The sequence below is a fragment of the Opisthorchis viverrini genome, assembly GCF_000715545.1.
Source record: "Opisthorchis viverrini unplaced genomic scaffold opera_v5_223, whole genome shotgun sequence".
NCBI lineage: Eukaryota > Metazoa > Platyhelminthes > Trematoda > Opisthorchiida > Opisthorchiidae > Opisthorchis > Opisthorchis viverrini.
The window spans coordinates 347,095-361,063 of record NW_008751880.1 but is presented as its reverse complement, the minus strand read 5'-3'; the positions used below and the strand labels follow the sequence as shown (position 1 = coordinate 361,063).

The window sequence follows — 13,969 nt, the reverse complement described above, 5'->3', positions numbered from 1 at the left end:
CAGGCATATCTTAGTTTCTTGAAAAAACAAAAAGCACGGGCTGCGAAAAATTGAAGAAGTGAAGAATGTTTTGTGTGACATTTCTAACCATCGAACATTGTTTCTTCGTGAGAATAAATTATGTCGCCTACGCCATTTTTCTGTTGCTTATTATAAAATTGCCGCACATTTTCAATATCACTGTAGAGTCAGACGAAACCAAATGTTAGGATGAGGATATTTAAGCGTGCTAAACGCATTTGGTGCATAATTTCTTCAGAAGTGATTTTCCATTGAGTTTCTTTCGCTAAACCTTTCCGATTTCTACTTGGTGAAATGAACTATTTTTTACTTTCCGTTAACTTCGTTAAAATTTCAAATGTCACACTACTCGGTGACCATAAACATTACAGATAAGAAGTAAAAGAACCCTTAAAGAAGGAATGAACAGCGACCTGGAATTTGTGAAAGTTTATAGTACATAATTCGCTTGGGATTACCCTCGTAGTGTAATGAGAGCACAATAAGTGGTTGGCAAATGGATCAGGTTACTCAACTTTTCATGAGTCCGAATGACTCTTGTTTCATTAATAGCTATCCAATAGTCTCCAGCATCCTACGGTTTCCGTCGGTATTTATTCACCAATAAGCATGCGCCTGTTTGAAGCGAATTTCGGCATTAGTGTTGGTCTACCCACGACTGTTCATAACGATCAACAGCATTTTGGAATGGCCGATGCGGTAGTATTTCGACTGGTGTTTGCTGGAATTCTGATGTGCATGCTGTACTTACACTCAGCTACATGTCTACCAACCTCAGAACTGTTGAAACGATTCAGCAAAGAAGAACTTGAAGCAAAGATGAAAATTATAAAAGACGCATACGAAAAGATCTTGGATAATAGGATGCAAGAGCTAAATGCGTTTTATCAACTCCATGGACGGCCAAGGTAAGAGGCAAGCGAGAATGTACCAGTGCTGTAAATTTCGGATATAGATGAGGATTTAAAATATCGTAAGCGGTTACGAGTGTGATTATATTTTGAAAATGTCTTTCATCATCATCAGTCATTAGTAGACTGCAGTTTTGCTGATTTTTTTCAATGATTATAATGTAAATGCAGAAGAGAGTTGTCTGTTGAAAGCTCTGCATTGGAACCGATTGTGTTTGATATAGTCCCAGTGACTATTCGAATGGGTTTCCACATCATATTCTGCTTCGGATGGTGATACAATCAGGCAATTCAGACAACCAACCAATTTTTCCGTTACTCAATTTTGTGAATCATTTAACACACATAATACAAAAATATGCAACGAAAAACTCAATTATTCGTAGAAGTCTGACGTTTTAAGTTTGTGTACTGGGAAAGTCGGTACCTGCGCGACAATAAGTCAACACAATCTTGACAACACATACTTAGATCAGTCTAAGCACGAACGTGGGCAATGTGAGTGAAATTTAGTTGATTATCTCACGTGGTGCTGCGTCAAACCACATATTGTAAGCCATTCAGCTCCGGCTGACTGAAAAAAAAATTGCCGTCAAAAATTGTTTTTACATTCCTTAAGTTCAGTGGTTAGGTCTTACGTGGTATGTGTGTGCTTGTTTTGTTTGCATCAGCTGAGGTGTGGAATATTCATGCTCCCTCCTTGAGTATTTGAAAATTAAACTCTGTTGCTCATGGGACAACTGTGGATGTATGCGCCTGATTTGGTGTTCTAAAACGGAATATGTGCTTATCCGTCCACATTTAACGGATTGTCGGTCTCACTTGAATTTTCCTTGGCTTGATCAAAACAGGTTGCTTGTTTTACGATCTAACCAAAGAACACAGCATCAAGAGACCAAAGAACATTTGACCGCAGAACGATTTTGGAAATTAGAGTTGTCTGCTCACAGAAGGATGACTAATAATGCCTCCGGTTGTTGATATGAACAGATATAAAAGGTTCCGCGATATTTCACTTAACAATAAACAACCTGAGCTTTGTCGTGTTTTATACGACAGGACTTCAATTCAGAGTGTAAATCCGGATGTTTTCTGTCTGAATTTTGAAAAGTCTAATAATGTGGTGTGAATGGTACGCAATGTCGGGTAAGTATATTTTAAAAGTATCTTTGAATTTCTGTTCTGATAGAAGGATGGGAAAAACAGTTTCGTGTGCCATAAATTATTTAACTAATCTGCGAATTTGATTAAAACCGCCTAGTTGTTTGTTAAAACCATTAGTTGTCCGTGGGTCTAATCAAGAGTTTTTTTGGTGTATCCACTTTGCGGCAGAAAATATGCGGTCACTGTGATTTCAGACGGATCTTTAGTCATTTCATCTGTGGAAAAATTTGTTGGTGGTAATGAAAACGAAAAAGAAGCTTTAGTAGATACATTCACACGAGAACAACTAAAGATACATTAAAAATGATTTTATTTGTTTTGAAGTTTTGACCTCCATCCCGTCAGCACCACTTTCGGTAGTCATGAAGTAGTATGAAGTTTGTGGAAAAAGAACTCCGTTTTCTAATAATATTTCTAACTTCTTGTAAAAAGAACTTGATAAAAATAGAAGCAGTTGTCAGTCGTCATTTCATCGTCCGGTAGACGATGGAATATGAAAGAGCACCTTAAAGTCTTTTCAGTGCGAGAGATGCACAGTGGCGGAAATGCAAGATAATCAACAAGAGTAGAGCTTCCTATAAGCTCTAGATTTTGGCGAGTCGTGGTAAGTTCACGCTTTTTTCAGACGATAATTATCTTTTAGAGTTTTGCGATAATAAGGAAAACATAGGTGGCTTCCGCTTTTACAGAATTAACAGCAGCACTCTTGGGAGTAAACTGAAGAAATTGTGCCATCCGACCATGTGTTTGTAGAAATATGCGGACCCCTACACCGTTAGTAAATCATTCGAGCTTCAAGTTTGTAATTTGTGGACTTCCTTTAAATTTGAAACTTCTTGCTTCCATGTTTTCACATTTAGTCACAGGATCCCCAGATGTTCTGGTGGCCGATATTATCCTGGCTTCTTTTTAACACAGCGTTTACCATTTCACAGCCGGGATGATCTATGAAGGAAAGATAGCTTTCGCGTTGGTCACAAATAGGAGCTAAAGACCTGGGCGATTTAATGGGTGTTTTGTTTTTTCTTGTGCATGAAGACTAGACAGATTTGTTTCTTACTGGCAATCTGATGATGAGAGCACAGCCAGCTGGGTATACAATGATTTTATGTGCAGCCCAGTTTTTCCGTTTGGTGCTGATTACGCTTCAAGTTGTAATTTGTGGACTTCCTTTAAATTTGAAACTTCTTGCTTCCATGTTTTCACATTTAGTCACAGGATCCCCAGATGTTCTGGTGGCCGATATTATCCTGGCTTCTTTTTAACACAGCGTTTACCATTTCACAGCCGGGATGATCTATGAAGGAAAGATAGCTTTCGCGTTGGTCACAAATAGGAGCTAAAGACCTGGGCGATTTAATGGGTGTTTTGTTTTTTCTTGTGCATGAAGACTAGACAGATTTGTTTCTTACTGGCAATCTGATGATGAGAGCACAGCCAGCTGGGTATACAATGATTTTATGTGCAGCCCAGTTTTTCCGTTTGGTGCTGATTACTAACACGTTTTCATTCGTTGATTTTCTACACGGTTTTGAAGGGGGTTGTAAGAAACGTGCGAATATGATTACCTTAATGAATAAAATGGATGGATGTCTCCGCTCAGAATGTATACATCACTGCACTGCTAGATTTGTGCGACAATTAGCAATAGCACACAAAATATCCGGTTTTAATCCGGTGAGTATATTGGTAGTAGCAAAAATAGTATCCATGTTAGTCTGCATTTGAATGGATATCCTGAAACCCCATCGGATGAAAAATGAAACGTCTGGGTAGTATTCCAATCCAGCCCATTGCAATTAGCCTCCTCGTTGTTAGTTTACAATATTTTCACACAATTCGTATTGGTGACGCATCTGAGCTCTCCTGGGCCAGATCGCACAATAACTTGGAAGCGGCCATTCTCTTACGGCATTACCAACCAGCAATCACCGCTTATCAATGCAAAATGTATTTTTGTCAGATTGTCATTGGGGCAAGACCAAAAGGCATATACTGTCCTTGTTTCTTGAAGTAATCGAGTGTGCCTATTTTATAGGAGACAGTTTCGGTCTGCTTTACTGGGCGTTTAATGAGTGTTCATTGTGTAACATAATCCAGATACAGTTTTCCGTCTTCCCTTAAGGAATAAAATGCTGTTTCGAGTTAAATCTTAGTGGATTAGCAGATAAATATATGTTACATCTTATTTGAATTTACTAGGCGTATTTTGGCACTTTAGCTCGGAAAAACAGAATTTTTCTTGAAAATCATGAGCTTTCTCTGGTGAGGCTGGCCATACTGACCTGTTATCTCCTCAAACTTTCACTACCACTATATCATTCAGACCCTAGCCTGTCTTAGTATGTGTTACACCAAATCTGATGCAATAGATTTTTTCATAACATTCAATGCGCGGACCGACTATGTGAAGCTTACCAGGAATTACATTAAAATTCATTGATTTCGTAGCTCAGAAATACTAGAAATGGTCCACTATCCCAGCAACTAGTTTCGTAACGCAAATTTAAAAATAATACCTTAGTATAGGGCAAGTCGCTTCCGGATTGCTTCCTTATTGAGTCTCTCAGGAGTCCTAACCTATTAGATCTACGCTGCTCATTTTAGGTAATCCCTAGAGGTAATAATTTACAAGGTGATTTAAATGCAACCTAAGGCATTTGCTAGGTTTACAGACGTTCGTTGTGCGACAGACCTAATGAATACGTTTCTCACGTTTCTCCAAATAAACGACAGGCAGTTTTATTTGGAGAAATTAGGACCAAAAATATTTTGGTTCTTGCGAGTATTTACCTAAGCTGTATTTGATGTTGATTGTTTTAGTAGCCAAACTTATCAAGGAATAACGAGTACTTTTTCTCCTTGGAAGCCAAATTGATACTAACTTGTAAACAGCAGAATGGAGAAAACCAAAATTCAGTGAGTAAATTGTTTTCTCCCGGCCGCAGCGATTGTGGAGATAGGATTTCTTTGTATGACTAAGCCATTTTTACAATTTTGTCGTGTTCAACCAGGACCGACCCGCCCATATTCATATTACAGTGATTTAGCGTGAGAATTTGAAGATTCGACCAAGCCACTAATGATTTGAGTGAACGACGTCGGCAGCTGATAGACTGAGAAGCGTCAGGTGCGATTCTGACATGCGTGGGTGTAACAAAATGCATTAGCTACTCAATACTATCTGTATGATGCTACGGTAAAATTGGAGAGGTGATTTTCAAAACGATGTGTTTTCCGGAAAAGCGTTTGAGGATAACAATGTAGATTTGATCCGAAAAAATGGTATTTCCGTTTGTTGGTGATGACAATTGGATGCAAGAATTAAGTGCAGCAATCAACGGTGACGCAAGCGTTGAAAAAGGGATTAGAAGAAACAAACAGTACAAGATTTTGGAGACTGTAGATATCATTGAATGTTCGCTAGGACTGATAAGATTTGTGCGTTCAGATGTAATAGGTCAGATATTGGAGAATTTGAGGAAAACCGATGGGTAAGTCAAAATAATCTCGTCATACTTTGTATTTACTTCTTACAATTAAGTATAATTACTTTTCGTACTGTCACGAGTTTCATCAAGCAAAGGCGCGCGTCTTTTGACGGAAAGTGATGTGTCCCTAAAGCCGTTCGTTTATTCCAAGCAGATTTTTAGTCGAAGGACTTATGTGTCCGACGTAAGGAAAATACGTATAAAATATAAATCTCAGGTTGTACAGTAAAATTTGGTTGCCCAATGCATAGGAAAAAATTTAATACTGGCAAAATTTAGTTTCTCTTCATTTTGCATTAAATTACCTTTTACAGTCTCCTTGTGTGTGGATAGTCAAACGGGAGCAGGTAGGCATGAAATCAAATAACTGTGCTAAAAGGTGCGACAATCTATCTGTTACTCGCCAACAGAAGTCATAGGTTTAAGCCATCAGTGTGGATTCAGCTAGATAAACACAGGTTTGTTGAGGCCGATACTGTAGCAGCAGCGTTCCGGCAAATATAGGAAATCCCGCTTTTTATACGGATCTTTGTCTCTTGCCTGGTATCCCATCAGCGTGAACGTAAGGTCTAGAAACCTTAAGTTTTGAGCTAGCCAAGTTGTGCGAAAGCATAATTTTGATTTTGACTGATTGTATAGTCTCTCTGCCCAAGTCTGTGAGGAACAGATGGTCTATCCCTACGAGAAGTTCTTGATATTATGCGGTGTGCAACATAAAAAGATTCAAAACCCGAGGTCATCAATTGGGCATTTACTCGGAGGATAAGTCAGCAACCTTTTATTATCTTGATTATTTTCACCACCTAATTGAGTGGAGCTTCCAAAATCAGACCTAAACCATGGTTTTATTGACTTCTGATACATGAAAATAGTCAATGATCAGGACAAGCGTTTCTCTCACAAATGGGAGTTGGATATTTCATTCGTTCATACGTATTGATCCTCACTGATAAGCACAATCTAAGCGAAATATTGTTGACCTGTGCAAATAACGTTAGGACCTACCCACAGAACGACGTGAATGGCATTTTTATTTCTGCGTGTTAGTTTGATGAACAATGGCGAAATGCACCATCTGAAAAGCGTCAGTGTGATTAGAACTTTCGTGCTGTTTGATGATGAACTGGGAAGGTGGACATATTGATCAATGGTGCACAACGCGGAAACTGAGTAATCTTATCGATTTGCAACACCAGCTTTAAGGAACAGCTTATATGCTTATATGAACACAAAATAATCTTGAAAAACTATCCTTCATTCAAAAATCACCTTGTACTCTGTGCATTTTAGGTTCTTGGGGAAGATGCCAAACGTTTTTGAGACTATGCTACTTAGAGTAGAAAGGATCCTGGTGTCTGAGCATCTTGTGATTTGACCGTTCAAAATATAGGCGAACTGCTTGTCATGATACCAACTTGAGGCCAAAAATGAATTCAGCTGGGGTGACCAAAATACATACTAATTGCTCGAGGTTCAGAATAAATGATGGCAAACATATATGAGAAGCTGATTCCTGTTAAAAACTGGATATATTTTTTTTGGTCAATTATTTATTCATTGAGTTTTGTAACAAAAGTACATACAAGACGGTTTAACTAATACAATTTCCCATAACTCTAATTTGTTTAATAAGAGCCTTCATTTGAGTGTAACTTGACTGACATTTGAATACTCAGACTATGGATGATATGTTTGGCTCTGCCACAAGAATAAGTGTAGTTGTTGGATGCAAACTTTGACAGTGTTTTTTGCAGAGTTAGGCGTAATGCCTGCACTACCTAAAATTGTCCAGAAGCCAGAAGCACATGTATCACCCAAAAGTGTGAACATATGCCCCAAAATGAGTGCTAAGTCTTTCTTCGCCACGGATGTTTCTTAATACAAACCTAAGGTTGTCAATTTATGCGGTTGCACCTTACAAAAAAATCTTGTCAGCGGTTCTCGCACACGATGGTTAACGTGATGCGCGGCGCGCCGCGATGTGAATATGCAAGAATCTGATTCGATAGCTGACAAAGACGCTAAAAAATGACCTAATAATCTTAAATCTAGGTGCACATTCCCAATATGATAGAGGAGCAACTAGATAATAGTGCTTGTGGTGTCCTTTGAAGGTGGTTTATTTGTTCCAAGTCATATAAAGGGGAAAAAGTAAAACGCTGTTATTTCCATTATGGATTTGATCCATCACATTTCTAAATATGTTGAGTTTTGACACCCAAATTCCATTTTAAAACTACTACCTGTTTTGGCTAGAATATGTAGATTAGTAGATCACGAAGCAAAAAATGAAATCTTGCAATTTATGCTACAACCAGGCAATCTCCAGTTTCCTTTGTTATAAGTTGTTGACTCAGCAATCGATGCTTTTTCCACTACAGCCTCTATGCTGTCTGATGGCCGGTTAATCCAAGCCGACCAACAGAATCAGGATTGTTTTTCAACAATATTTAAATCCTCACTTTGGCTGGTGATAACCAAGGATGGTCCTGTGTCCTCTCTTACATCTCGTCCACCCATTCCACAAGAACATTCTGTTTCATCAGATGCGATGCAGTTGTTTGTCACTGCCGGTTAAATTCACATAGTGATTACCTGCTGGCTCATCCTATGGATACTTTTTACATATTAGTCTAAAAACCGTGAGTGAGTTCTTTGCACGACGAAGCCAAATTTGCACAAAAAATCCCTCGTCACTAATTAGGCTGAAAACAAATATTCATCTTATGCGTAGTGCATTACGTATATACATGTATCGCGATATCCCGAATATCGTAGCAAATGAAACACGAGGCGACAGCACATTCAGTTGCCTGGAAAAAAACGAAAAATTTAGCTGGGTTCCAGGTGAGTCTCTCGCAAAACAAAATTAGTGTGCAAATAGTGTATTTCACTAATTCCCTGCAATTCGGTTTTAAGTAGAACATAACGTTGACGGAAACTCGGTGACTGGATTAGTCCCGAGAAAGGCGAAACCGGTAGTGGATTGTCGAAGACTTGTCAGCAACTTTATAAATAGCGCATTAATTATAGACATGTATCATAATATATCCAGTGTCCTAGCAAGTGAAACATGGAGTGGCCCGGTGCAGCACATTCCATTGCCTGGGAACGTAACAAACGAGAGATTTAGCTTGGTTCCAGGTGAGTCTCTCGCAAGACCAAGTTAGTGTTCAAATGAGTGTATTTCTCTAAACAGACGATTTGTTTTCAAATGAAGGAACTGTGCACGTGAGCTCATATAACGAACACACTCGACAAATGCGTTCGGTGTAGTAGACTTAATGCTCCTAATAGGAATAATTTTTATCCACTTTTATTGTTTGGTGCGCACAAGCCCCAAAATCATCAGTTGCTAAACTAACCATTTCTATTTAAATTCTTTTGGTGTGTGGAATACAGTTAAAGCCTTTCTGAACCGAAAAAAAATCAGGTAGTTTGTTTGCCACATTTCATTTTCAAACGTGGTGAACAGTATTGTTCGGGAGACATTTCGCATAAATTATCGATATAGATTAACAGTTTTTACCGTGCCACACGTACAGATCTTTGCATTTGTTCAGCAGTGGTGAACGGATAGCGCCTTCCAACTTTCGCAGATGTAGATTCACTTGATAATTTTGAATGACACATGTAATCCAACCTAGTATACAACTGGTCCTCAAACTTTGTTTTTTTAGGAATGTACTAATTTAATCCCGGATGCGGTTTAAACTGGTCATTTATTCAATATTTTTAGCAGAGACTTCATGAGTGACTCGACGGCCACAAATGATGTCGCATCAGTATTTTTCAAAATCACTTCATATGAATGAGTAATCCCCCATCAAACCAATAAACAATCAAGCTATTTTGGCACAACATAGTAAAAATTTCAGTGGAAAATATATCCAAGCGAGGTACCGCGAGCTAATTTTAGTTTGTGATGTCTGAGAAGTGGTGTTCGGTTGGAGTCAGCTAAATGAAGAAATTCGTCTTTTTATCAGCAGTGACATCAGGAAGTAGAACAATGTTATTTGGCTAACTAGGTCGTGCTTGTCTTGGATTAGCCGCTTAGGAACTGCGGATAATGGAGATATTTTGCATCATCACCACGCTTACAGATTACACTAACTTGAACATTTTCAGTTTAACATATATGTGCAAAACGTTACAGATTTTGATAAAAGCTGACATATAGTAGTCTGCTTGGAGTGCTGATCTCCCAAGCCCATCAAGGTGAGTGAACGCAAGTCGAGTAGAAAGTCTGCCTAACTATCGTTTAAAAGTGGCATTGATTAAATTTAATAAAAATGCAAAACACAGGTGGTTTCGAGTGAAAAAGGATCACCTTTGTTGATCGTGTACTGTCAGTATATACTAGATTGAAATAACAACTTCGCCGTGGAAGTTACATAAGCCGTCTTTAGAAGCCATGAATAAACGATGGTCAATACCCAGTTTGATATTTAAACATGGTTTGCTACGAGTTATTAACTTGATATTGCAAAAACATCCCGTCATTAGTTGAGTCGCTTTTGTAAACATGAAGGAGTGAACACTCAAATTTCCTAGAATTTATTATAATAACATGTTCATTTTATTATTATATTTTTTTATTATCTCGATAAATTTCACTCCCACTGACATTTTATCATCTCCCACTCAAACCGTTCCTTTTGTATTTACTTTAGCAGTGCATTAGCGTCTCGTCATATTGTTCCGACATCTTATCCGATGGAATAAAATTCATCATTTAATATTCGGAACGTTTTAGACAAAAACCTTTGTATGTTTGGATTTAAGTGAGCGCCCATTAACTAGGCTGCATTTCAAACGCAGCATTCTTGTTATTTACTGAACTCCACCGCATAGCGTTAGATATCGGGGCACAAGCATAGGAACCTCTAGTTTCTGATTTCTTGAGCACAAAATTTGAGAGCCGTTATAGTAATCTTGTATTGAATCCAGTAAAACGGAATTATGTACTCGAGACTTGAGGTTTGTGTGGCGATAATTGAATCATTACAGATAAAATTGCAACACGCCAACCAAGTAAACAATGTAATATAAGTTTCCACTGACCTTACCCTGGAACTACTTATAAGGTTTGTGAAGACTCTTCGACAACTTTAATCTCAGCCAGATCCCTTGTGTTTATTTCGGAAGACGCTTATGCACGTCTATTCAGGCCATTAAGTGTTTTAGCTTCAAGGCCAAAGTAACCTGTGGGTTTTTAATTTGTACCACAAACAAACCAGATTACTCTCACTTATCTACTCTGGAACTATTCCAGTTTGGAGTAAAATTGTGTTTGCCGTAGACATCAATGCTAATCACCTTAGTAAAAAGCAGTCCCAATTGAAAGCATTAGCTCATCTTAAAAATATCAGACGATTAATGTGCAGCTGAGCATTTATTAAATAATGACATATTTCATATTCACTCTGAGTTGATTATTGTAGGTGGGTTTGACGATATCTATATGCAACCTCGATGTTCAGTCACTCCATGTTTTCGACTTATATTCCTCAGACTATTTCGTGAAGATATAGTAACTCTCAATCCTACTTTTAAGAGTGAAATCTTGACTGAATATGCTAAACTCGTGTACATTTGAAGTTGAACGTTCCTTATGCAGGTTAAGAAGATTAGCTCTTGGTCAAGTAGTTGTATGAGGTCTAATCAAATGGTTAGGATGGTTTAGCACTTAAAATAATAGGTTTAAATTCAGTAAACTGAGGTCTATGGCAAGGTTACTTTTGCGGTGACATGTGTAAGGGTGCTGAGCCCGATTATATCCAGTCAGCCATTGATGTGCTTATGATGAAACGTCACGCCTTAAAAAAATATGATGATTCAAATTTCGTGGGGCTGGCAAAGCAGACGAAAATTATTTTTATGATATATAAGTCCATTTCAAGCAAGTAAAGTTAACGCTGTGCAAAGAAAGATTAAGCACTGAGGTTCTCAATCACTAGAAATGTATCCGGTTGCTCATACATTACGTGAATTTAGTGTAAAGAGAGTACTGAGAATTATTTCTCATTAAATGAGTAATGTGTGTAATTATTTGACAAAAAACTTGGCTGGTTTTTAACGGGGCTTGTTTTTTATCAGATAACTACAAAATACGCCCATAAAGAAAATGTGGTGGGTACCCCTGGACATTTTAGCCAGGTCTTGCTTGAATTAAACCTTGGTTTTTACATGGCGGCAACTTTGAACACGCATCAAAAACAGCTATTCGCTCAGCAGTAAATAAAAGTAGGAATAGTTTTGTGTGGGTACATCATTGAGGTGTGCGTAAACGTCCACTTGATTGATTTTTCTTAGGAAGTCATGAAACTACCACAATTATAGCTCTTGAACATAAAAAAATTTTAAGCATTGTTTTCAAATTAAGATTTGTTACGTGAAATTAATCGACAAAATTTATAAGAGAGCAATCTGGATAATTGTGTGCTTTTTATTTCGTGAGTTATGTTTTGTCAATGGCCGCGTATTAGTTTATACGCCTAATTGTTATTAATGCCAATCGCTAATGCGTGGCCCGTATGTTGTAGTCAGAATTTTCAACCAGAACACAACCGTTCTTCCAAAAATTCTTTTCGCCCATCATGTGAAGCTATTTAAAATTTGCCGGAGTTTTCCCTCAAAGGTACTAAACCGTCCGCAGTAAAACGGATGAAGCCAGACAGTAACTCATCTTTCATTTCTCTGAGTCCCTATTTTATTGCTTGTTGGTCACCAGAGCTGCGAATGTTGCAGTGCCACAGTGGTAGGCAACTTTGTCAAAAATGACTTTCATGGCAAGGGGTTAATAAATAATTCTTGAAAAATTTATGAAAAGAATTATCCATGAAAATAATCAAGCCCCGCAGGCAAAACGCTTAAACGGACAAAAACTTACTGAACTCATCTTACATGTTTTTTTTCGGGATATAGCATTTAATGACACTATGATTTAAGTTTTAGGACTGTAAACGAGTTTTTCCTGTAGCTGCCATCGGGACTTTTTTGTATTTTAAATAAATGAACCAACGTAAGGTGCAAATCTTTCTACCCAAAATTCATGAGCGTGTTTCACACAGAGCTAAAACAAAATTCCTCATTTTTGTACATTATCAGTGTTGGATGGTTTGCTTATCAACGAAAGAAGGGTAAAGAATGTAATGAAGAATGAAACTGCTTGACTTGGTTTCCATTTTTACGCAGTTGAAGACTTTCCTCATTTTGAATCTGAATAGCGAAAAATTCTACTAAAATAATGATTTGCATCGTTAAGGCGGTGTAAGAGAAACTGTTTTACACTGACCAAAATTCTATCCTTCGTGAGTATAACGAACTCGTCCAACAAAATCGGAGACCATTACCAACGGCAACCGCTTTGCTACTCTTATTGAGCCGCATCAACACGCCCGGAACATTTCATGCAAAATGGTAGTGTAAAACAATTTGAATTGGAAACTCGGTTCATTAAATAAATGTATCAAAGCACACACATGCCATATTTTTTGATGTGAAACGTGTCCATTTTGAAAATGGTGTTAGCAGTTAGTTCAAAATTACTGGAAAAATTCTGCGGGACAACCCATGAAGCCCAAAAGATGGTATATTATATTGTGCAAGATTGAGGAGCTACTTGGATGCATTAAGTGGAAGTTCTGGGATAACCTTTCATTTCACGAAGGCTTTACCACCGAGTTGAGAGCATCCACTATCTCTTTTGCGGCAGGATAAAACAGCCTTTTACATTTTCTTGAGGAATGCCTTCCTGAAAGGAAGGAAAATATGTGGTAGCCCGCGTAAAATGTCACTCTTCAGTTTAAAATTGTCACCATTCTGGTAACTTTTGTTTGCATTCTATTTTTTCTAATGTACAAAAAGGTTTGGAAAGCGGTCTTTTCGAGGAGCGGAAGGTCGAATTATCCTGCCGGACATTGATGAAGAGGATGACTTTGTATACCGAGTTGTTTGAACATTTCATTATGCTTGCTCAAAGTGAATTTTGATTCTGCCAGCAATAAATGCTTGCTTAATTAACCATGCTTATTTACACATAAAAGAGGTATTCGTAGACACATATTCTAATGATGTATCTTCTTGTTTTTGGTCGAGGCCAGGCGTCTCCCCAAACCAATAATAGGTATTGAATGAAACCAAGAACGAAGCTGTGAGATTTGGGCACCAGTTAACAGTGTGTAAGGCTGGTGCATAGAACGTGATAGGAAAAAATGACAATTTTTCTTAGACCAAAATAGCTGACTAGGCTCAAGCTGCTCATTTGTAACTAACATCGACAGTACCGAAAAATCTGGTTGACGCAAGATAACTTAACAATTCTCAACTTTGTTGATTTACGACATCAGTAGCAAAGTTTTAATGCGAAAGTATGAAACA

The 13,969-nt window shown here is 37.9% G+C and overlaps 1 protein-coding gene across 1 annotated transcript; it reads left to right on the top strand.

Moving 5' to 3' along the window:
- Window positions 1-630: 630 nt before the first annotated feature.
- On the top strand, window positions 631-13,593 carry T265_08526 (hypothetical protein; the record flags this gene model as incomplete). The annotated part of the gene is made up of 2 exons (XM_009174355.1): window positions 631-929; window positions 13,457-13,593. 2 exons carry the CDS (start codon window positions 631-633, stop codon window positions 13,545-13,547), a joined length of 390 nt encoding a protein of 129 aa, XP_009172619.1.
- Window positions 13,594-13,969: the final 376 nt, after the last annotated feature.